Raw genomic sequence first — 25,828 nt, forward strand, 5'->3', positions numbered from 1 at the left:
TATTTGTTTTTCTCTTTCTGACTTACTTCACTCTGTAGGACAGACTCTAGGTCCATCCACCTCACTACAAATAACTCAATTTCGTTTCTTTTTATGGCTGAGTAATATTCCATTGTATATATGTGCCACATCTTCTTTATCCATTCATCTGTCAATGGGCACTTAGGTTGCTTCCATGTCCTGGCTATTGTAAATAGTGCTGCAGTGAACATTGTGGTACATGACTCTTTTTGAATTATGGTTTTCTCAGGCTATATGCCCAGTAGTGGGATTGCTGGGTCATATGGTAGTTCTATTTTTAGTTTTTTAAGGAACCTCCATACTGCTCTCCACAGTGGCGGTATTAATTTACATTCCAACCAACAGTGCAAGAGGGTTCCCTTTTCTCCACACCCTCTCCAGCATTTATTGTTTGTAGATTTTTTGATGATGGCCATTCTGATCGGTGTGAGGTGATAGCTCATTGTAGTTTTGATTTGCATTTCTCTAATGATTAGTGATGTTGAGCATCCTTTCATGTGTTTGTTGGCAATCTGTATATCTTCTTTGGAGAAATGTCTGTTTAGGTCTTCTGCCCATTTTTGGATTGGATTGTTTGTTTTTTTGATATTGAGCTGCATGAGCTGCTTGTATATTTTGGAGATTAATCCTTTGTCAGTTGCTTTGTTTGCAAATATATTCTCCCATTCTGAGGGTTGTCTTTTCATCTTGTTTATGGTTTCCTTTGCTGTGCAAAAGCTTTGACGTTTCATTAGGTCCCATTTGTTTATTTTTGTTTTTATTTCCATTTCTCTAGGAGGTGGGTCAAAAAGGATCTTGCTGTGATTTATGTCATAGAGTGTTCTGCCTATGTTTTCCTCTAAGAGTTTTATAGTGTCTGGCCTTACATTTAAGTCTTTAATCCATTTTGAGTTTATTTTTGTGTATGGTGTTAGGGAGTGTTCTAATTTCATTCTTTTACATGTAGCTGTCCAGTTTTCCCAGCACCACTTATTGAAGAGGCTGTCATTTCTCCATTGTATATTCTTGCCTCCTTTATCAAAAATAAGGTGACCACATGTGCGTGGGTTTATCTCCGGGCTTTCTATCCTGTTTCATTGATCTATATTTCTGTTTTTGTGCCAGTACCATACTGTCTTGATTACCGTAGCTTTGTAGTGTAGTCTGAAGTCAGGGAGCCTGATTCCTCCAGCTCCGTTTTTCTTTCTCAATGTTGCTTTGGCTATTTGGGGTCTTTTGTGTTTCCATACAAATTGTGAAATTTTTTGTTCAAGTTCTGTGAAAAATGCCATTGGTAGTTTGATAGGGATTGCATTGAATCTGTAGATTGCTTTGGGTAGTATAGTCATTTTCACAGTGTTGATTCCTCCAATCCAAGAACATGGTATATCTCTCCATCTGTTTGTCATATAGTTTTGTGCATACAGGTCTTTTGTCTCCTTAGGTAGGTTTATTACTAGGTATTTTATTCTTTTTGTTGCAATGGTAAATGGGGGTGTTTCCTTAATTTCTCTTTCAGATTTTTCATCATTAATGTATAGGAATGCAAGAGATTTCTGTGCATTAATTTTGTATCCTGCTATTTTACCAAATTCACTGATTTGCTCTAGTAGTTTTCTGGTGGCATCTTTAGGATTCTCTATGTATAGTATAATGTCTTTGTGTCCTGTTGCTTGTGGAGCCTCACAGCAGGTCAGGCACTGCACTGTTACATTTTCTACAGGACTCTGAAAATAGAACCTTTAACTAAAGCTTCATGTTTCCTCCAGGGAGCTTGCATCTGGGCCTTTACTATCTCTCTCACCAACCCTCTGAAGAGACCAGCGCCTGCATGTTTTCATGATTATGTATTCAAACGGAAACACACTTTCATCAGACAGATTAAAAGGCAGCAGTTAGAAGTATCTGCCTGGATTTCTGTTTATTTGCCTTCGCCAGGGGAGTGGAGAGGCAGGGCAGTTGGTCTTGAGGGGGGAACGTAAGCCTTCCTCAGTGGGCTGGTGTTCTCTGGGACAGTGCAGGAGACTGGCCCTGCGCATCAAAGGCCAGAGTGGATGAACCTGTGACCACAGCTGGAGGATTTGCTCATTTCCTCAGAAGCCTGAGAACAAAGAGAATCTTAACAATTTGGGGAAGTAACTGTACAGGAAATTTTTTAACTCCATTAGGACAGTATTTAAAATCTCTGCCTCTACTTTTAATTAGAGACATCTATCTTTGCAGCTAATTTCTCTGGATGTTTGTCACTAGTGGATACTTAGGCAGAGTTTGGAGTTGTTTAGTCTGTACTCCAGGAAAGTAAATTTCATACAATGAGTCCTTTGTTAAATTTAACTTTGTTAAAATGATTAGGGGGAAATGCATCATCGTGTATGGAGGACAAAGAGAATATAAATCCTGTGTAATGAAGAAACAACAGTCAAGGAAAGAAGTAGATGCTATCTAAATTCTCCTACACTATTTATAAGTAATTTGGGAATAATTTAGAATTCCTAAAACTTTTGGCTAACACTATCGTCAAGATTTTTTTGTTTTAACATACTCTTACTCATAGTACTTTGCGTGAAGAATAATGTGCATTGGAGTGGATTCCCAGTTTCAGGAATTGCTCTACACATGCTTCATGCTGTGAGATGAGTGGTTTGACAATTATAGTGCCCTTCCTGGCTATGATGCTGGACATCACGCTGGACATTGGTGGCTTGTGGCACTGTGTGAGAGTGGATGTGATTTTTGCTGACATGCTACACTTCTCGGCACAGTTGCAAACTGGATGGAGCCCATGTCTCTCTCCCACATTGCTTCCTGACCTACTTTCCCACCTCCTTGTACTCCCCCATCTCTGTCCCAACATACTTACCTGGTATCCCCCAATACCGTCAGCTACACACATCACCTCTCTTCCCTCCAGATGATGGAATGTCCGGGTGGGTCTGTGGGTCTCTCTCCCTCCTAGACCTTGTTTTGAAGAAAGGAGCTGATTCTAATCTGATTTCCAGAAAAGCCTTGAAAGTAGATGAAGTAGCCATCGGCATCACCTCTTGATCCTCTATTTTTTGAATAATGTTTTAAAGAAGGATAGTTTTCGTTCAAATATCCATCTTATGAAATAAGATTTTCAGATATTAGTCATAGACCTCTATCCTTCGTTTTTCTATACCTTGTGACTTAAGTGCATACCTTCACGTTACTTCGTGTTTTATAGAAATTTATTCCCTATGTAACATGGAGTTTCACCATGCTTTGCTTAACAATGCTTTTTCTCTTGAACATTCCTAAATATTCTCTCTCTTAAAGATTTCATTTGTTACTTTTGGAGCAGCAGTGACCACCAAAAGCTCAAGTAGGAAAAACAAAAACCATTATAGATTGGGTTTAACAAAATCCTATTTACTGAAATTGACATAAATGGAGGACGTGACCACTGTTCACATCTCTTCATTTGCTCTTATCAAGGCCATGCTCTCAGGGAACCACTGCTGCTGATAATGCCAGTAGCTTTCCCTCCCAGGAGGAACTGCTGAATTGCCAATAAAGTATAAGCCTTTTTACTGCCTTTTAAGAGTCTCAGACACCTCTATCTTCCCATGACTCTTTCTTTCCTGTTTGCCCGCCCTCCCTCCCTCCCTTCCTATTTTAATTTTATTCAGTGTGGTTTTAAAAAAACAAGAATAGGTGTTAAATTTTGTTAAAGACCTGTTTAGCATTTACAGAGATAATCATATGATTTTTCTTCAGGTCTATTAATATAGTGAATTATATTAATGAATTTCCTTTATATTGAACAATCTTAGGCTATGATATATATTTTCTTAATAGGATATTGGATTCTCTTTGCTAATACTTTAGGATTTTTGCAGCATATTCATTGAAAAGTATTGACCTGTAGTTGTGTGTGTGTATCTTTATCAGATTTAGATATCAATATTGTACTTGCATTATTAAAAGGACTTGGATTTTTTTTTTTTTTTTTTTGGCCATGCGGCTTATGGGATCTTAGTTCCCCAACCAGGAATTGAACCCAGGCCCCTCGGCAGTGAAAGCGCCGAGCCCTAATCACTGGACTGCCAGGGAATTCCCCCCTTTTTTTTTTTCTTATGCTCTGGAGAACAAGCTACATAACATTGGAAATATCTAATCTATTAAGATATCTGGGCTGCCCTGGTGGCGCAGTTGTTGAGAATCTGCCTGCCAATGCAGGGGACACGGGTTCGAGCCCTGGTTTGGGAGGATCCCACATGCCGCGGAGCGGCTAGGCCCGTGAGCCACAATTGCTGAGCCTGCGCGTCTGGAGCCTGTGCTCCGCAACAGGAGAGGCCGCGATAGTGAGAGGCCCGCGCACCGCGATGAAGAGTGGCCCCCGCTTGCCGCAACTGGAGAAAGCCCTCGCACAGAAACGAAGACCCAACACAGCCATAAATAAATAAATAAATTTAAAAAAAAAAAATGAGAAGGAGAATAGATTGTTTTGAAAAAAAAAAAAAAAAAAGATATCTAGTAGAATTCCTCTATGAAACCACCTGGGCCAGTGTTTTCGTTTTTCTCTTTATTTCTTCTAAGAACATTGTTCTGTTTAAGTTTTGTCTCTCTAATGGAGTCAATTTTGCTAACATGCATCTTGCTAGGAAATCTTCTATTATATCTAGTTTTTAAACTTATTTTTCATTGAGTTGCACAAAGTGACCACTCATGATATTTTAAAAAAATTCCTTCCATATCAGTCATATTCCCCTCATCTTTGTCATTTCTTATTTTTACTTTTTGTGTTGTCTTGGTTAGATTAACTTGTGATTGTCTTTTGTTGATTTTGTCCTCAAAAAAAGTAACATTTCTTTTGTTTATTAGTTCTGCTCTTTTTCTGTTTTCTACCTCATGACTTTGTCTTTATTTCTTTATGCTTGTTTGTATTGTTGCTCTTTTTCTAGCTTCTTGAGTAGGAGTTCAACTCATTTATTTTTATTGATTTAAGGATAAAAAAAACTGAATTTTTCTCTGACCACTGCTTTAATTGTATCCCCCGGTTCTGATATCTAGTGTTTTCATTATTTATATTTAGAAGTTATAAAGTTGTTTTGTAGCTCTTATTTCACTCAATAGTTGTTTAATAGAGAGTTTTTAATGGAATTTTGGGGGTTTTATTTTATTACTAATTTCTAGCTTTATGACACTGTGATCAGAGAATGCTGTTTATATTATTCCAATTTATAGAGGCTTTCTTCATAATGTAATTGTTGGTCAGTTTTTGTGAATGTTCCATGTGCACTTGAGAAAAAAGTATAACCCTATTATTGTGTTCTGTAGATCCTCTATATATTTACTTTTTTCCCATTTGAACTTTCTTCAACTGAAAATGGCATATTAACATCTCTTATTATTGGTGCTTGTTTTTCCTTGCAGTTTCTATACTTTCTGCTATATCAGGGGTTGACAAACTACAGCCTGCAGACTAGTTGCCTAATTTTGTAAATAAAGCTTTATTGGAGTACAGCAGTGCTCATTCATTCATGTATTGTGTATGACTGCTTTACTGCTACAATGACAGAGTTAAGTAGTTGCCATAGAGAGTGTATGGCCTGCAAACCTAAAATAGCCACTATCTGGTTCTTAAAGAAAAGTTTGCCAACCCCTGTGCTATATGAAGGTACATGGATATTCACATTTATTATATCTTTGATGTGAATTATATCCTTTAGCATTATTAGTAGAATTACAATTTTGCTTTGTCATGTTTAATATTTTTTGGCCTGAATTTTACCTTATTTGATGTCAAGTTTACAACCCCTGCTTTCCTTCTTTCTTTTCCAGTTGATGGAATATCGGTTCATTTTTAGGTGTTCTGAATAACTTTGTTTTAGATGTATATCTTATACTCAGCATGCGTTTGCTTTGTGATAAAATTTGAAAATACTTTTGTTTTAATAAGTGAGTTAAGCTCCTTTTGAAGTGGATCAGTTTATTAAACTTTCAAGGTAGAACAGAAACAAGTTTTGTGTACATTGGTTGAAGACTTTTGAAGGTACTCTATTTTGTATAAGTGATGGTAGAGTTAATCCAAAATAGATAGGTGAAGATACCTTGGATTTTGAATTTTATACTGGAAACTGTTATTGTGACTTTCCCCTCTAGTGCATACGATTAAAGCAGCACTGGCTAAAATTTTTGTTGGACTTGAAATGAAAATGCAACTCTGAATAATTGCTTAAATTAAGTGTTGTTATGTAAGTTAAAAGGCAGAGTTTACATCTTGGATAACTAAAAATTAAAACAAACAAGAAACTTTCCAAGAATATTAGTTACCTAACTCTACTTTAATTCATTTTATGTATATACTATTTTAGTACAACCACTTATTGATTCTACTATTGGCCAAGTCCTGCTTAAGGATCTAATGACACAGAGATGGTTTAAAGCAACATCTCTCACTTCAGAAATTCATTGTCTAGTTTGGACCATGAGGGAGTCATTTTCATACACACAATGTCTAGAACTGGCCATTCTCCTTTCAGTTAATCTGGGGTCTTTTGGTTTTCCCCCTCTTTCTTTGGATGACATAATAACTGAACTGTGCTGTGCTTTCTTTCATGCAGGGCAGCCACTGATCACAATGTGGATAATACAACAGAAATACTCAGGGAGTGGTTGAAAAATGTCCAGAGAGCCTATCACTATGTGGAATGGAGACCTATGGATGAACCTGAGTGAGTAGCAAGAGAATATTTTGTGAACTCATTATTCACCCTTGCCCCCTTAACCAGTCTTCCAGCCATTTTAGGCTTCCAATCTTGGGGGCACATGTGACTTTCCCTTGTCTTTCATCTCTGTGTCTAGTAAGTTACAAAGACCTGCCATTTCTTCCTTTGACAAATCTTCATGTCTCTCTTCCTCTTTACTCCTGCAGCTACCAGCCAAGTTCAGGTTCTCATTAGTTCTCAAGTAAATTACCACAGCAGCATATATTTTTAAATATTGATATTATTTATTCATACTTTGAGGATAACCCTTTTATCCTTGAGGGAGCATAGTGAAAAGTTTGTATACTTCTTACATACACCTTGCTTTTTCACTCATCATATCTTGGTAATCATTCCAAAGCAATAGTTAAGGAGTGTCTTCCGTTATTTTTATGACTGCAGAGTATCATTGTGTGGATGTACCATAATTGTTTAATCAACCTCCTACTGATGGACATTTACGTTATTTCCAGTCTTTACCATAGCAATTTCTTAGTAGCTTCCATCTTCAAATCATCCTCTATACCACACTGTCAAATTAGTCTACCTAAAATATTAGCGATGTGCTGTCTTTTCTCTATTAAAAAGACTTCAGTGACTGTCTAGTACCTACAGAATGAAGTTCAAATACCTGATTTATATTTTTAAAAGATTTCATAAATTTAGCATCCATACATATACACCAATATTTCCTAAAAGAAAACTGCTTCATCTGGATGTTGCTACTGGTTAACTGCTACCAAAAGCTGTTGCTAATCATTCCAGTTACAAAGATGTACCTTCTCTCAACACTTGTATTGCTTATTTCCTATATCTTCTTGTTTGACACAACAATAAACTTAACTAACATTAACTATCTGATTCATGCATTTTTTTTCTAAGTATTTTTTTATTTCTTTGGCAGGGGCTAAAATATACAAATACTTTATATTTCACTCAGTGCTATGTTCTTGGCGGGCACTAAATTTATACTTGTTGGATGAACAAATAAGTAAATGAGAACATGAATAAATATATTTAAACTTACTACTCTAAATGTTCCCAAGGCTACTACAATTCTAGCTTAAGAAATTGTAGAAATAGGATGAATTGAGCTGCTGAAATTTTGCCCAGGGTAAGTCATTTATTGGGAGCCAAATATGTATTATCATAATAAGGAGTGCTATTCCAGAACAAATTTTTGTTCTTCTAGTCTCTCTTTATATAAGATTTTTATTATGTGTATGTATGTATGTATCTACATATATATCTCAAATCTCTGTATATGGTCCGTATATGGAGCAAAATTTAACAACCAAATTTGAACACTGTAAAAAATTTTGAACAATCTTTTGGAGTTCCTTATAATGGAATTTGGCCTAATTAGAATAGCCCAGAAAGACTCTATGTACCTCTCTTGCATCCTGGTAATTTTCTCCATTGCCAGATTCTGACTAAATGTATTATATGCCAAGGTCAGTGTTAGAAATACCAGAGGAGGCATTTTGGGGGCAACATATTCAGAAAAACAGAAATTCCACTGATTTTTGTAGAAACAATAATTGAGGAAGACATTCCAGAGACTTCCTGTGCAAAAATAGTTTTATTAATCTTATTTGTATGATTACGGTCTCATTGTTTTTGCGGTTTCTCATTCACTGAGGGAAATGTACTGCCAGTGCAGCATTAAGAACTTGAAGTGGTGGCCAGTTTGGGGCCACTGCGACTTTATCAATGACCATACCAGTTGGGAGCTTTCAGAAAGGTTCTTGAGGGTGTGCTAACCCACCTGCCTCCATGGCCGTGGACGAGTCCTGGCCTGGCTGCTTTGTGGATGTTGATAGAGAGCCCAGCATTATGCATCTGCTCCATGATCTCACTCCATCTGGGGCAGATCAACGTGTTAGACTCTGTGGAGTCATTTACTGAGACTTGACCACGTAAGGTAAACCTTTATTTTTCCTGGGAAACTCATATTTTGGTGCTGTAACATTTCCAAATTTATTTGATGGCTAAATGTATAAGACTGTGTCTAGGAACATGAGCTTTGGGGTTATGCCTGGATTCAAATTCTGACTGTACCCCTTATTAACTGCATAATGTTAAGCAAATGACTTAACCACTCTAACCGATTTCCTCAGCTGTGAAATGGGGATAGTGGTAGCACTTACATCACAAGGACTCAGTGATCTCTAATGAGAACCCACTGAAATATTTCATATAAAGAGTCATGTGTATGGGAAGCAGCAAATTACTTAATCTCTCCTTGCTCCAGTTTCCTATCGGTAATAATGGGATAATGATAACCGTAATAGTATCGACTTCCTAGGGTTACTACTGGAAGATTAAATGAATTAGTACATAGTGCCTGGAATATATAGACACTCAATAATTATTAGCTATTATTATTATTAATATTATTGTTATCATTACTATAGGTCTTATCCTGATGAAATTGGACCAAAGCACTGGCCTGGCTCCCGTTTTGCCCATGTGATGAAACTACGACAGGCAGCCCTTCGAACTGCGAGGGAAAAATGGTCAGACTACATTCTGGTAAAAACAGACGTTTAATTTCTTGACAGCTGTTATCTAGAATGTTTCCAAATCAATTGTTGATAATCTAGGACTGTGGGAACAATCAAAACAACCCTTTTTTAGACATCTCCTCCTCAACGTTTTAATAAAGGCACAAGAAAAAATCTGGAGAACTTAATATCGGGATACCTGGAATTCATCTCAGACTCATTCCTCGCGTTTTTAGTGAGTAAGCAAATAAGCTCCTGAATTATTCAATCTCTTTATTGTAGTAGGCATAAGAAACTCTAATACTTTTTAGTTCATAGGGAATGCTATGGGTAAAGCAATATAAAAGGTCTTGACTTTTTAGAAGAGTTTTGGGGATATGAGAAATTAATTATGTAAAAAGAGATTCAAATTAACAGCTCTGAAATGCTATTATTCCCTTTTGCTCCCAAGTATCTGGGGAATGGTATCTCTTGCTTGGCTTCCTGGTTGCTCCTAATCATGCTGGACTCTCCTGGAGAATTTCTCTCCATGCATAGGTTCCATTACTTCCCTCAGAACTTCGAAAGTGGTCCAGAAAAATGCTGGACTTGACAATTAAGAATCAATGTTATCTTTATCCTCCAGGAACCTGTCTCAGTTGGAAAGGTCAGCTCCCTAATCAGCAAGGAGCTGCAGCCCCTATTCCCTTTGGAAAATTGACAGAGGTTTTTCTCCCCCAAAATTTATGGGAACAAAGTTCTTCCTCTGTGGCCCCCAAAATCCATTTAATTCTTTTGGCAAACATTTTCCAGTACAACACTACAAATAACGCCAGTAAAGCAAAGCCAGTGTTATTTCATTAAACTTATGGACGTCTGTTCTCTGTCACTAGACTCTGATTCCTAAAGGGAATACTTTTGACCTATGTCCATCCTCAGCCTCTCAACCACAACAAAAATCAGCCCAATAGTTTATCACACACATACTTTCAATACAAATAATTTCATAGAAGTTTCAAATTGTGCTGATATTTAACGTTGTATAGCTATTTAAATGTCATTGAAGTGTACAAGTGCTGTACCACAAAACTTTTGGTAAAGAGATTGACTATCAAAGAGTGAAAGCTTCTGATTATTTACATTGTGTGTTGCAGGGGGAGATATACATAACATAAAATCTACCATTTTAATTTTTTTAAGTGTACAGTTCAGTGTGATTATTTTATATGATAGAAACTGTTGTTATACTGTCCCTGTAAATGAATCAGTGTTAACATGGATTTCTGGTAAGAATGGGAAGTAGCTTCATTGGTTAGCATGGGTTGATATAATGTACTTTAAACAAAAATTCTAATTGTAACATTAAGATAGCATTTATGGATTGGTTTGGGCCCATTTTGGCTTTACTATAGACAACCTGAATAGGTGTGTTCATTTGTACCTAGAGTGGGCACTCAGTAAGTGTGAATAAGTCCTTATTTAAGGGCTTGAGAGCCATTAATAGCTTATACTTAAACCACTAACCAAGGTGTAGGTTGGGTCCTTGTTGAGTATGTGCCCAATGATAATACCAATTCATTGCTCGGTGCCTTATGCAGAGCTAAACATGTGGAAGTTAGACTAAATGTATTTTGCCTGAATGAAAGCCATCCAGCTGCAAGGGGTTTCCACAAGGAAAACACAGATAACATGTAGCTGGTTCCATATGTCATGAGCAAGTTTCCATGATCCTTTGGCAAGTGTTGGGTTACTCTTGTACCCGTTACTGAAAAGTACCTTTTCATGCGATGTTATCCTTTTCTCTTCCTAGTTCATAGATGTTGACAACTTCCTGACTAATCCACAGACCCTCAATCTACTGATTGCAGAAAACAAAACCGTTGTGGCCCCCATGCTGGAGTCTCGGGGCCTGTACTCTAATTTCTGGTGCGGAATCACACCTCAGGCAAGTCTTTTGGTTAATGAATTAAGGTTATGAGTTTTAACAAGGCAACCACCTGTCAACAGTAGCCCCATCAATCTTTTTCTGATTTTCTGCCTTGAAACATGCCTGTCATTGTGTTATTAGAGCAAGCATTTTTAGGAAAGGAGGTAAATCCAGGTCCAATGCCACAACCCCATGAGCTCTTCTGTATTGATGAATTATGAAGAAATTATTCTAATGAGCTTAGCATTAGAAGCTTTAAATTAACCACTATAGCTTGCTGAAATTTATACTTTTTATTTCTCCCTGATTCAGAGATTTTCAAAAAAATAAATATTTTTTTTTGCTCATCAAAACTAACATAAGAGGGGCTTCCCTGGTGGCACAGTGGTTGAGAATCTGCCTGCCAATGCAGGGGACACGGGTTCGAGCCCTGGTCCGGGAAGATCCCACATGCCGCGGAGCAGCTGGGCCCGTGAGCCACAGCTACTGAGCCTGCGCGTCTGGAGCCTGAGCTCCGCAACAAGAGAGGCCGCGATAGTGAGAGGCCCGTGCACCGCAATGAAGAGTGGCCCCCGCTCGCCACAACTAGTGAAAGCCCTCGCGCAGAAACAAAGACCCAACAGAGCTAAAAATAAATAAATAAATTAATTAATTAAAAAAAAACCCAAAAAAACCTAACATAAGAACACTATAAAAAACTGAAAAAAGAAAAACGTTTTTTAAAGAATCATTTTAATCCCTACCACTCTAACATCATAGATAACAGCTTGCATGTTTTTAACTATTATCATCAAGTGGCTATAATGCAATTTACTTAACCTTTCTCTTAGTTTAAAAACATTTAAGTTATTTGCAACTTTTAACTATTATAATGACCATCATAATTAATATAAAAATTTCCATATTTAATATTATTTCCTTGGGACAGCTTCTGAGAGCTGGAATTAGTGAGTCAAAGAGTATTAAATATTTTAATGACCTTTGATATGTTGCCAAAATATTTCCAAAGAGATCTAATAATTAGAACTGCCATGGTAGATGTTTTTACAAAATTTGAGTTAAAAACAAAATTTTAAATTTCCATCATCTCTCTTTTCCATTGTAAAATCTTTGAAGTCTAGAGATCTGTTGCAGTGAATGTTTATGGATGATTATATTTTTTATTCTTTAGTTAATAAATTAGAGAGATAAACTGATCAATGTAGTACATATTAACGTAGGATAAAGATTCTCTAAGGGAAAAATTATATGTTAAGTGTGTTCTCATGCTCAGAGAGCTAAATTTTCAGACCCTCTTTCTGAAGAATGAGGCCAGTGGTGTGCTGATAAATATATAATGACTGGCTCTCTGTGGGGGAAAACCCTTGATTGGTAGCATTTACCAGTTTTCATGGTGTAAGGACTTCCACCATGCAAATGTTGTTTAAGCTGAGGGAAAGGTTAAGTAAATTGCAGTACAGTCACTTGATGATATAATTATTAAAAATATGCAAAGCTTGCTGTCTGTGGTTTATTTACAATGGTGGGGATAAACGTGATTTTTGTTTTTACAGATTTTAAGCTACCAACGTGTCAACTGACTTGCAAACTTCCTGGCTCTAGCACACTACTGGATGAGGCGGTACTCTTTCGTCACAGTTATCTCCCATAGCTCCAAGAGATTTTGAATGCATGTTATCCACATCTCTTTTAGGGACAGATTAAGTTCATATTTATAAAAGCCAATCAGTTCCTTGGGGAGAAGCTGTTATATTAAATTTAAGTGCATACACTCTCAGTTAATAATCTGCAGTGCTTCACATGGCAGAATCACTCTGGGGTGTTTTTAATGAGTTGTACATTGACACCAGCATCAAGAGTGGATTATCCTAGTAACTGCAGCCTCTCAGTTTCTGTTGTCTTATTTGCTTTAATATTAAAAGCTCACTTACTTTGCACAGTAAAAGTAAAATCTAAGCAATTTAGAGGCAATTGTAATTTATTTCTGTTTCTGGCTCTCTATCATCCCCAGTGAGGCTTCTGCTAGGGCAGGAACAGAAACAGCCGATGACTTCATAAGCTTGAGGCAGGCCTTGGTTTCCAGAGCCTTTAAACACATCCAAAATAAAATGACCTCAGTTTTATCTGGTCAATGAACCAGAATCATTACCAACAACATTCAGTTTATGTGGAAAAAATGACACATCTATTGCCTCTGCCTGTCTGCAGGAAGCATATTAAGTCTTTTTCTCTCTTTCTTTCCTTCTCTGCTTCCTTCCTCCCTGCCCCCAGGATATTCAGTGATTCATTTTCATCATGAATTTTCCAAGCTTCTCATTCTGAGAATATTGTCCTAAGTAGTCTAGAACTTTGTATTTGACATGTGTTCTTAGGCAGTCCTCTAAAGAACTAGTTTTCCCTTTGTCCCTTGGAAGAATATTGATAAGTTGAAGGATGTTAAGTGATCCTTAAGTTTAAGGCTTATAAAAAATTGTAGGAATAATAATACTTCATATAATGCATTACAGTTTCCAAAGTATCTTCACAGACCGTATCCCATGTGATCCCTTCTACAACCCTGTGAGATAGACAAATCAGCTTTTACCCCATTTTTTCAGGAGAAGGAACTTAGGCTCAAAGAGGTTAAGCATGGGCCTAAGATCAATCAGCTAGATGGTTAAGATGACTCTAAGACGCACATCTTCTAAGTCTTAATTTGTGATCCTTCTTCCTTACCACGTGGTCAGTGTGAGCATTAGCTCAGCTAGAACACTAGTTGAGACACTGAAAGAAATGTCAGAGACGAGGCTGCAGTGCCTAATGTGTGGGTACTGACACCACTGCAGAAAGTGTGACCCTAAGGGAATGTGACTGATTAACGAATATGAGAGAACTTTTGCAACTACTGAGTATTGTCCTTCAGAGTGCTGGCCCTGTGAAACTTTACACTCATTCCACGAGCCTGCCGTCGCCTAAAACGTTTTTGGAAATGCCTTTCCAAGCTTCACATGCTTTTAAGTATGTTTTGTCAAGACACATCTTCATCTTCTCTGGAATGGGTTTGAGCTTTGGCAATAGTCGAGTTATAATTGGTGCCACTGGAGTATAAAGCTCCAGTGGTTTCTGCACCCCATGAGGGCTAACACTGGGGTTGTCAATTTACTGCTAAGCCCCCAGCATCTAACACAGCCTGGATTACAGTAGGCACTCAGTAGATGTTTGTTGAATGAACAGTTGAGTTTGGAGGGAAAACAAGCTGGGTTGCTCCAAACCAGTGTGTTCAGAAACCACAAAGTAAGGGCGTCGGTTGTCCTGTGTGCTTGCCCAGAGGGAACTTTCAAAAGGGGAATCCCCCCAAAAGTGTGGCGCAGTGGCAGCTCCACCAGAATAGTGAATAAGGAATTGCATTGAAAAAAGACCCCATTTATGTGTTTAAGTACTGCATGTTTAGTTAAAAATATCAGCCAATGTAATGTAGTAATTTTAATAATAGCCAATATTTACTGATGCTTTCTTGGTGCTAGGTACTGCTCTAAGTACTTTTCAGGTTTTACCTTTCTTAGTTGTTACAGACAACGCCATGGAGTAGATAGCGCCATCATTCCTATTTTACAGATGAGGAAATAGGCACAGCAAGGTTGAATAACCTGACCAATACCTACAGACAGTAAGTAGCTGAGGTGTGATTTAACCTCAGACAGCTAGACCCCAGAACATGGGTTCTTAACTGCTCTGCTCTACCACCTCTGATAACTCATGTCATATTCAATCCTTAGTCAACACAAAGCATACGTTTATGAAACTATTAAATCAAGAGATATGCTGAAACCAGAATTATTTCTGGTAACAGGACACTTCTAGTATTGTTTTATATGTAAATAGCATTTCCTGAGCTCAGTTGGAAATTCTTAGGCCAAGATAAGAAGAGAGAAGGTGACTTTGCTTGGGGACTTGTACTTAACCGGTGATGACTTAGGAGTCAGCCTAACAGAAGATTGGGAAAGAGGAAGCCCTCAGATCAATGAACATAACCCACCCGTTTGTTCCTTACAGGGCTTCTATAAACGGACCCCAGACTATCTTCAGATTAGAGAATGGAAGAGGTTGGGCTGCTTTCCGGTCCCCATGGTCCACTCCACATTCCTAATTGACCTCAGGAAGGAAGCCTCTGACAAGCTGATGTTCTACCCCCCACACCAGGACTACACCTGGACCTTTGATGACATCATCGTCTTTGCCTTCTCCAGCAGGCAAGCAGGTACTGTTTGTATGCGGTTGTACTGCCACCATGGAAACTCTGCAAATAACCAGCTCCTTTGTTTTGTGCATTTTATTAAAAAAACACTCTTAATAAGGAAATAGGCTTCCTATTCAAGTAGTGTTAGAGGCAATTAATTGTCTGCAGTAACCATACCAGCACCCTCTGTGTTGCTGTCCCTGTGAGCACCAATGACCAAGAGCCAGGACTGGTCCCTACCCAAGAATCCACTCTCTTTTAAAAAAAAAAAAAAAGGTGGTGGTGGTTGCCATGGGCCTGTGATTCGTTCTTTATTGTGCTATTGCATTGCTTTGTTCAATATAGGAGTCCTTTGCTTAATTAGAAAACTGTGACAGAGAGCCAGAAGTACACTGGGGAAGACCCAGGCTTAAAAAATGGAAGTTTATTTCTTCTCAAAAAAAAATCAGAGCTAGTACAGTGGCTCTGTTCCACAAAGTTTTCAGAGACCCAGGCTCCTTCTCTATTTCTTCTCCACCTTCCATGACGTATTGTCCTTAATCATATGATCCAACATGTCTCATCAGTATAGATGCATTTCAGCTGTTGAGTGAAAACCATAGAGGGGAGGGTACGCTTCAGCCCTTTAAGGGTACCATCCAGGAGCTGAACACATCACTGCCATGCATGGCCCATGAGCCAGACTTAGGACATAGGACAACACCTAGCTCAGAATGTTGGGGGGCTCAAAATGTTGTCTTTATTCTATGCAGTCTAGAGCCCCAATTCTCTCTCTGGAAGGAGAAAACAGATTTTGGGAGGCAACCAGCAGTCTCTGCCACAGTCCCCCTGGAAGGAAAGGCAAAACCAGACTTAACTCTTTCATGAACCATTGTAGACTTTTAGAGGATGACAAGTCAGTAGGAAAGTAGGTTATTACTCTTGTGTCACTTGCACATGCAGTCAGGGTGGATATAATTCACTAAAGTGGTTCAACATGAAGATACACAACATTCCTAAAGCAAGGCTTTCTTCTCAGGATCATTCAGACCTCCCTGACAGAGGCCAGGTCCCATTTTCAGTGAGCCAGAAATGTGCCACTTAACCACTAGCAAAAGTGAGTTTAGAAACCAGGCAGATGGTGTATAAATTCATGTGGCTGTATAGTCAGGGTGGATGAGATCATGCACAGACCCCAGGCAGTAGAGGCAGGTTGCTGGCAGCTGCGAATATTAATAAAATTCAAGCTACAACTCACACATCAGGCCATCCTAGAAGCCTTAGGTGTCCCACTTATCAGTTGTAGATTTGGTAGGAATGAGAATATTTGGTGGAAATATGGAAAGCTGATTATTTTTTCCCTTGGCAGCTAGAACCATTTAGACCCTTTGGCCAGGGGTAGACATGTTTTAGGTCTGTGTCAGGGCAAAAGCAAGGTTCTCCTACTCATATGGATTGGAAGTTTTCACGAAGGTCCTGGTGTCAGCGTTAATGGTAACTGCTTCTTTCCGCTTGGTCTGTGATTGGCTCTGATTTCTCCAGGTTGGGAAGCAGACTCAGGGCCTTCCCAGTCCTTCAACTTGTGCATATCCCTTTGCTTAAGAGCTTGAAGTAAAGATGCTCCAAGAAATTGAGCTATTAACAATTACAATAATGATCTTTGCCTAACAAAGACCTCCTTGATAGACATTGCACAAGGCATTATTGTGACCCAGTCACTAAATTATTATGATATAGTTTTTAAAACCAAGAATTGGATTTGGGGCTGGAAGAATGACATGAGCTAGATAGGAATTTTTCAGCTATGCCCCTTGCTTGGCCTGTTCACTTGGACTTCATTCTTTATTGATCAGATTCCTATAGGCCTACCCAGGACATTGAAAGCAGGTGCAGAGGCCCAGAGCTGTTTGGTGATTCCGCTGGGAGGAGAGAGGCAGAAAAGCAAGAAGAGAGGGTCAGTCCTGTGGGCTTTCCTGCTGTGCCCACATTGTGTTAGGCTCTGTGACAGTTGGGGAGATAAGGTCTTTACATGTGGAAACATAAATAATAGTTATGAAGCAGTGAAAGCTGAGGGGTCAGATCAGTGGTACAAACTGTGAACAGGGCAGGAGTCAAGATAGGAAAGAATGACTGTCATTTGGGGAAATGAAAGAGCTTTCCTGACAGTCATGTGGGTCTAAGATAGCACTTTTACTCAGCTTGAAGTATTTTTAGAAGAGACTTGAATGAGCCTGGAGTCCTGTGCAGCCCATGGAGTGTTTCTAAGCTCCTTCCCTCTTAGGTTCAAAGCAAAGCACTTCCCTTCTCTCTTGAAAGAGTCTTGATGAAAGATGATTTATATTCTTTTGTTCTCACTCTTATGAAGCTCCCTAGCTATGGATCATCCATTGGAGTATCTTTTTTTTTTTTTTTTTTTGGTGTGCTGGGTCTCTGTTGCTGCACGCGGGCTTTCTCTAGTTGTGGCGAGCGGGGGCTACTCTTCATCGTGGTGCGCAGGCTTCTCACTGCGGTGGCTTCTCTTGTTGTGGAGCATGGGCTCTAGGCATGCGGGCTTCAGTAGTTGTGGCATGCGGGCTCAGTAATTGTGGCTTGCGGGCTCTAGAGCGCAGGCTCAGTAGTTGTGGCACACAGGCTTAGTTGCTCCGTGGCATGTGGGATCTTCCCAGACCAGGGCTCGAACCCATGTCCCCCGCATTGGCAGGCGGATTCTTAACCACGGCACCACCAGAGAAGTCCCATGGAGTATCCTTTTTTAAATGTCCAGGAAATAGAGGGTCCACATGTCCCAGGCAGGACCATCTAACCACAAACCTCAACCCTTAATCTTTTACCTCCAACTCCAGGCATTGCCACATGTGGGTGAGGAGTGACAGGGGCAATCCAAGAGTGCTGGAGTGCTGGGGCGTGGCTGCCCATCGAGCCCAAGAAGAGAGCACAGGGGTGATGGGCAAGTCTCTGTGGCTCTAATGAAGCCAGGGTTGGGAGTTCACCTGCCGCTGTGGCCAGTGATCTGGGCTGTGTATCACGGCCACAGTAACCCTCCTGGCACCAGCCAGTCATCCTCCCAATGTCTGCCGTGAGTCAAAAGAGGCAAGAGATGTGGGTGACGGGCAGGCAGAGCTTCCTCCTGCACATCACGGGGAGTGCTCGAAAGTGCCTCCCATGTGCGGGGATGGCAATCCAGAGTATTTACTGGTTTTGAGACTCGGTTTCCAAATCCTGGGTAGGTAGAGAGATACTTGGCGTTGGCTCTTTAGGGGCAGAGGTTTGGCACTAATGGCTCTTTAGGGACAGAGATGTGACCTTGGGCAAATCACAGCTTCTCAAGCTCTGAACTCCCATCGCCAAGGATAAAGGTAGGTAGATCAATCTTGCAATGTTAAGGTACTCAGTGAGTGCAAGAAAATGTTTGCTATCTTCATAAAAGAAGTACAGGCCTTCAAGGTATAGTATCCTTCACCATTCTTTTTCAAAGAGAAAATTGTTTGCCCCAGAAGTAGCTTTCACTGAGTGCCAAGTTCCTTCATAGATTTTATCTAATTATCAACACATTTTCTTTTAAATTTTTTATATTTTTATCCAATTATCCAGGCAGATAGTTGAATCAATTCGAATAGTCCCCCACAGTTTATTATAAAATTAGAAGTCCCCTGGGTGTCACCTCCCTGTACCATTTCCTTCTTTTAGAAGACAAGCACTTTTAACTCTTCCAGATGATGGTACAAGTGTAATAGTCACATCCATGTTTCTAAGTAGCATGCTTATAATGCTGCTTCTTGATTTTCTGGCGTTGCTTTAGGCAAATATCTATTGACTCCCTAGTGAAGAGGAGGAGTTAGTTCTCCCCCCTCCCTCTGCCATGTTCACGCAGACGCATTCTTCCCATCACCCTGTCCTCTTGATGTAGTTACGTGGTACTTTAAGAAAGAGCCATGGTCAGTGTTTTTGCTCTTATAATCAGGTGAACCTAATTCCATTTATGGACTATGGCTAGTTTTCCTTTCATATCTGACTTAACAATTGCCTTTTTTATTTGCTTAGTTTTATTATTACTAACGCCATCCAAAACTAATCCCTGACTGTCTAAAACTCCTCTTAGAATGGTCAGATTTAGCAGATGTTCTTTGTGTGTGTGTGTAAAGATGTCTGTCCTGGAGCCTCCTGTTGTTCTCTAACGTGAGAGGTGCCACAGCTGCGGAGCTGCAGCTCCCTCCTCTTCTCTTCTGTAATGACTCTCCTGTTCACTATGTCCTGTGTCTTCCTTGTTTTTCATTTTTTGGTTTTTTTTGTAATCTTCCCCCTCCTCCTTTTCTCCCCCTCCTCCTCTTTCTTCTCCTTCTTCTTCCACATCCTCCAGTCACTGTCTGAGGAAGTGTGATGGCAAGTAAATATTTATGACCTGGCACATCTGAAAATGCCTTTCGTCTCCCCTCACACTTGATAGATAGCTTGGCTAGGTCTCATCTCCCCTTTTTACTGAAGCTTTGGAAAGTCGAATGGTAAAATTATTTACCTAATTAGGGTAGAGAGGCAACCTTAACATTAAATCATTTCCCTTCTGTTTCCTGAATTCATCACGACTTTGCAGGAGGGTCCGTTTGGATTTGAAGTTTCTCAGAAGCATTCATGTCGGCAAACAGTAGAGCTAGTGAGTCCTCTTGGTGAAGGCAAGAGAAGTGACAGTGCTTGCTGGACCAGCCCTGATGGGAGCCGGGTTCAGTAAAGGGGAGGATAAGAGCTCTTTTCTTTGTTCGTTCTTCTCTGTTAATGCCACAAGACAGCTCCACCTGATTTGGCAGGTGATGCAGCTGACTGGAGGAAATTTCATCTGCACAAAATAGAGAAGTCGCTATGCAGGTAATTCTCTGTCTGGAAAGCATAGGTGATTATAGAAATTAACAGATCAGAAGCTTGGACACATGGACCAGATCTTGGCAGACTCACCTTTTACCTAAGCAGTCTTTTCATTAGTCAAGACTGTCAGTTGCTGGATCTCTCTGAGACCCTCTTGATTCCAATATTCATAGCTACCTGGTTGAACACAGATGCTATATATAACTCTTGGAGTGGGCCAGCTGGGGCTGTGAAGATGGGTTTTGAAAACAAGAGGGCTGTGCTATGTCTCTGGTATTGTCATGCTGAAGGTTCTTAACAGGACTTGAAATGCAGACTTTCTTTTGTCCCTTTCTGACTCTTTTATAGAAGTTTCATGTCTGTTGGTTGACTCCAAATCCATGCGTGCTAAGAGAAGAAATCAAACCGTGGAGAATCATGGAAAATTTTAAGTTTCTTTTCTTTTTTATTTTTTGTTCTACATATGCCTAGAGTTAGCTTTAATAATCTGTCAGCCTTACAGGATTTTCCTGTTTGCTTTCATATCAAATATGGCTTTTATTCCTCATTTTCTCTTTATTTCCTGTAGGTGGATTACAGTGTTCCATTCTGTTCTCTGAAGCGGGAATTCCTTGCCTCCTTTTTGATCCCATCATGCCTTTAGTGTTCATTTCAGGCCACAAGGATGCTTTCTCTTCAGAGAGAAAAAAATCAATTTCCTCTGAGCCGAAGAATGGCCCAGGGTTTTTATTTGCCCCAAATTCTGGTTACACTTTCTTAATAAAGGAGCATTTTTGAGATCTACACACCCTGCCCGGAACAACTACTTGTTCAATTTCAGTGCCAAACTCAGCTTTGGCCACAGCCTAGTCTCTTTTTTCTTAGTTGTCATTGTAGAACTAAGAAGTGTATTTTCTGATTGGCCAGTTTTGTTCCTCTCTTGTGTCCTCAGGCATCCAGATGCACCTCTGCAACAGAGAGCACTACGGCTACCTGCCCATCCCCCTGAAGCCCCATCAGACCCTACAGGAGGACATTGAGAACCTCATCCATGTGCAGATAGAAGCAATGAGTGAGTGACCCAGGGGCCTGGTGGTGGCTCATGTTCCGTTGCCACCGTGAGCGTACCAGCCACTTTTTCCCTCTCCCAGGACTGGAATCTCACAGCCATCAGTCAGCCTTGGCTGAAACATAGTTGTTCATTTGTTCATTCATTCTCAAACTTTTCCTATGTGAAATATGAATATGACAAAGTCTTTGCCTTCAGGGAGCTTCCCTTCCACGTGGAGAGCTGGGTACACAGTAAATACATTTCATACAGTGTCCTAAGGGCTATAATGGTGTTTTGTCTATGGATTTAAAATCTAACTTTGTTGCTTTCTAATTATATGACTTTGGGCAAGTAATCTAACCTCCTTAGTTGTGAAATGAAGATAAAACATCTAGGATTTGGGGGCAAATTCCCCATGATATATGTAAAAAGTATACTAGCAAAAACAATAATTATGACTTCAACTTAATAATAGCTTATGGTGTAACAGATACCATACTAAACATTTTTTGTACTTTGTCTCATTAATCCTTACAACAGCTCAATGAAAGGGGTTTTATTATTGCTCATATTAAAGATGAAGAAATTGAGATATAGAGAGTTTAAGTATCTTGCTGTAGATCATTTTGCTAAATAAATGATAGATTGGGATTTGAACCAACCTTGCTATTTCCAAAGCTCAGATTCTTAAACACTGTATCATATTGCCTCTGGGTCTGGCATGATGTCAGAACTGGTAAATGCTCAATGATCAGGGGCTACACTAATTATTATGTGTAATGCGCAGTGGTGTCCAAAGGAGAAAGTAACAAAAGCACTCGGCCTAAGGGAAGATGTTGGAAATGGCTACCCAAAGGAGGGAATATTTGCACTGAATTTTCATGCAGTATCTGAGAAACTCTGTTATTCATCACTAGAGCATAGGATGTGTGTATGTTGGCAGTCGGGGTGATTGGGGAGGCACAATGGGAAGCAGGGCTGGAAGGTAGGCAGGAGCCCAGTTAGAAGGACCTCTAATGTATAAGAAGGTGTTTGGACTTTTCCTGAAGGGAAGGGAGATTTTAAGGAGATCTTAGCAGCGAAATGTCAGGTTGAAAGGTTGAAAGGTTGAAATGCCGGGATTTAGAAAGGTCACTCTCATGGTAAGAGAAACACGGATGGAGCAGCATGGGGCAGTGGGTGCTGGTCTTAGGTCAGAGGTGAAGAGACCGTTTTGGACATAACCTGGTAAACTAGGCAAACGATGGTGAGGATCTGAGCTAGGGCAGGAGCAGTGGGAATGGAGGTAAACTTATGACATAGACTTGAAAGGACTTAGCCAAGAGTTTGTGGATGAACAAAAGGGAGGCAGAGGAAACCTTGTAAGTTCTGACTTGAATGTCTGGAATGACTGCAGGAATTTTAAATGCATGTAGATTAAAGGAGACATTTGCAAAGAAAAATCATGAGTTCATTTTTAGACCCACTGAGTTGCTTGTGAATATCTATTTCCTGCTCCTCACCCCCAGACAATAAATTCCTTGTTCATGTTAGTCTCAAGATATAGCCCATTCCCTGCCACCTAGTAGGCACCCAGTAAATATTTGTTGAATGAATGAATGAGTTGCCCAGTGGGTAGATGGAGAGATGAATCTGAAACTTAAGTTCTGTCAAGTCTAAAGATGTTGAGTTGGGATTCATCAACAAGATAATGTGATATCACAGAATTTTAAGAAAACAGGAGCATGAGATATGGAAGGAAGTTCAAGTAAGATAAGGACTGAAAAAGAGTCCAGCGGGTTTTTTTCAGCTAATTTCCATAACAAGAATGGTTTCAGAAAAGGCTGACTCAGAATTTAAAGTGTTTGAGAAGTAATTAAAAAGCAAGGACATAGAGAGAAAGCAGAATTTTTTCTTTTAAGAAACATGGTTAGGACCAGAAGGTAAGACAATAATAATTATAAAGATTCATCAGAAGATTCCTTTAAATAGAAAGCTCTCCTACTGTTTTTACACAGGATTGTGTTTGCAAAACATCAGTCAGCCCAGTATACCAGGGACGTATTGGTGGTGATGAGCAAAGCATATCCGTAGACTATACCTGGGATGGGGAGCAAAGCACCCCTGACATTACAGCCTTTGTTGCTGATGCGCATGATAGTGTGCAAGCCATTTGGTCTTTCCTGGTCTCAATGTCCCTGAGTTTGAAAACAGAAACAAGAGATCACTACTATTCTCTATGAGTACAGAGAATAATAGAGATAATGGGGAAATAATAAAGTATTAATGATAATATTAATACTCTATTAATAATAGAGTATAATAATAGAATAATAGAGTATTCTTGGGGGGAATGAGGATTGAATAATCAACTGGTTCACTGGGATAGTATTTCTAGAACCAGCCCTTAGGAATTTCTTTAATACGTAGTGTCTCTGCCTCTTCTCTATATTCTAGACCCAGAGGCCAAGGGCAGTATCTTATTGCCTTCTATTCCAATCACCTAGCACAGTGCCTGACATATAATTGGTAACAAACAAATATTTGCTGAATGCATGACCAGACAAGTGAATGAAAGAATGAGCAAATGAATAAAAACTGTGTTGCAAAGAACATGCAACATGAAGCCAGAATAATGGACTTGAACCCAGGCTCTATCATGTAAGAAGGGAGAATCAACCCTCTCAGAGCTTTAGTTCCTTTATCTGTGGAGTGAAGATAATAACACTGACTTTGCAGGGTTGAGAGGAGCAAATAAAAGAATATATATCAACTCCATAAAACAAAGAGGTGTTGCTATTATTAGGACTCCATTTAATGCTTGGTAATGTGTGTCTCCTTATCATCCCCATTCCATGGCTTTCAATCTTGACTCCAAGTAGATGTCAGCCCAGAGAGGCTGACCAGAGCCTTGCCTTCTCTTCTTTTCCCCCACAGAACTGAGAGCACAGAAAGTTCTCTGTACACAGAAACACACACACTGTCAAAATCAATTTTAATGATTACAAATATGTACAACACTATGTTAGGCAGGTAGATTTCATTTGGGAAGAACCTGTAATTTATAGCTGTCGTTATTGATCCCCCGTACACTCCAACTCTAGTGCGAGGCACTTTATATATAGCGTTTTATTTAATTCTTGTATTGACCTTCTCTAGTTATAATTTTGTTAAAATTTTAGATCCTGAATTTTAAAAGACAGAGCATAATTGGGATAATAAAATAATTGGAAAATAAACCATTGAGGGTAATAATGCAGAAACACAGACTGAAGGCCTATGTAGGATGAATAAAAGGCTGGTGATGATGAAATCATAGCTGTCAAGTGTCCTCAGGAAAGATGAACTAGATGCTAAAAGCACTAGTTCATCTGGAACCCAATAGGCAGTTAATAAATGGCTGCTAATAGACTGTACAATTGAAGCATTAGAAGAGGCATAAAATTTATGTACAAACACCAAACGCCTACCTACAATGTATGAGTCACTCTATGAGGGTACTGGGGATTCACAACATTTTACAACCAATTCTGTTTTGGGTGTTTATATTTAACTGGGGAGACAGGACAGATATTTAAAAAAGACCCCAGTGATGCAGTATATTGCTTTGTGAAAGGAGCAGTTATAAGGGCAATAGGAATTTGGAGTAAGGAGAGATTGCTGTGGGCTGATGTGATCTAGGAGAGCCTGACAGTTCTTAAGCTGGGCTTTGATAGAAGTGTGGAGTTTAAACAAAGGGAGCGTTATGGTGAGGGCACTATACGTAGAGGAAACAGACTGAACAAAGGCATTGTTCAAAAAGCATCATGAAGGACCTAGTGGCAAGACGGGAATAAAGACACAGGCCTACTAGAGAATGGACTTAAGGATATGGGGAGGGGGAAGGGTAAGATGTGACAAAGTGAGAGAGTGGCATGGACATATATACACTACCAAACGTAAAATAGATAGCTAGTGGGAAGCAACCGCATAGCACAGGGAGATCAGCTCTGTGCTTTGTGACCACCTAGAGGGGTGGGATAGGGAGGGTGGGAGGGAGGGAGATGCAAGAGGGAAGAGATATGGGAACATATGTATGTGTATAACTGATTCACTTTGTTATAAAGCAGAAACTAACACACCATTGTAAAGCAATTATACTCCAATAAAGATGTTAAAAAAAAAAAAAAAAGCATTCACACCCTGGAAGAGAGTAGGCTTTAAACAGTAGAAGGCAATAAAGTTTGAGTGTTGGAGTGGTTTAATCATTATGATTCTTGAATGCTCAGCTAAAGTACAATGCCCATTCTAAAAGCAGTAAGGATGCAAGGAAGGCTTTAGAAGAGAGCATCAGGCTATAAGTATTTATTAAACACATACTATGTTCCATGGATTGTTCATATGCTGGGGATGCAGCAGTCAACAAAACCAGCAGAAGCTCTGCCATCAAGGAATTTATATTCCAACACAGAGAAATATACAATATATCAAGGAAGTAGCCACATGAATATTTGGGAGAAGAGTGTTTCAAGCAGAAAGAACAGCACATGCAGAGGCTGTTAGGAAACAGCCTGGGGTACTCCAAGAACAAAAGGCCAGTGTGTTTGGCATGTACAGAATGAGAAGTTGAGTAGGAGATGGGGTTGT

The 25,828-nt window shown here is 39.6% G+C and overlaps 1 protein-coding gene across 4 annotated transcripts in view; it reads left to right on the forward strand.

Annotated features, from left to right (window-relative positions):
- Positions 1–25,828, forward strand: part of COLGALT2 (collagen beta(1-O)galactosyltransferase 2) — a 135,376-nt gene that overhangs the window by 60,997 nt on the left and 48,551 nt on the right. For all 4 annotated transcript variants that reach the window (XM_082401822.1, XM_082401821.1, XM_082401820.1 and 1 more), the window contains 5 exons: positions 6,588–6,698; positions 9,149–9,266; positions 11,028–11,162; positions 15,177–15,381; positions 21,125–21,244. In XM_082401822.1, the coding sequence (XP_082257948.1) occupies positions 6,685–6,698; positions 9,149–9,266; positions 11,028–11,162; positions 15,177–15,381; positions 21,125–21,244 (592 nt within the window). In that variant the 5' untranslated portion in view covers positions 6,588–6,684. The remainder of the gene's footprint in view (positions 1–6,587; positions 6,699–9,148; positions 9,267–11,027; positions 11,163–15,176; positions 15,382–21,124; positions 21,245–25,828) is intronic.

Source organism: Balaenoptera borealis, assembly GCF_965194805.1.
Source record: "Balaenoptera borealis genome assembly, chromosome: 1".
NCBI classification, from domain to species: Eukaryota; Metazoa; Chordata; class Mammalia; order Artiodactyla; family Balaenopteridae; genus Balaenoptera; species Balaenoptera borealis.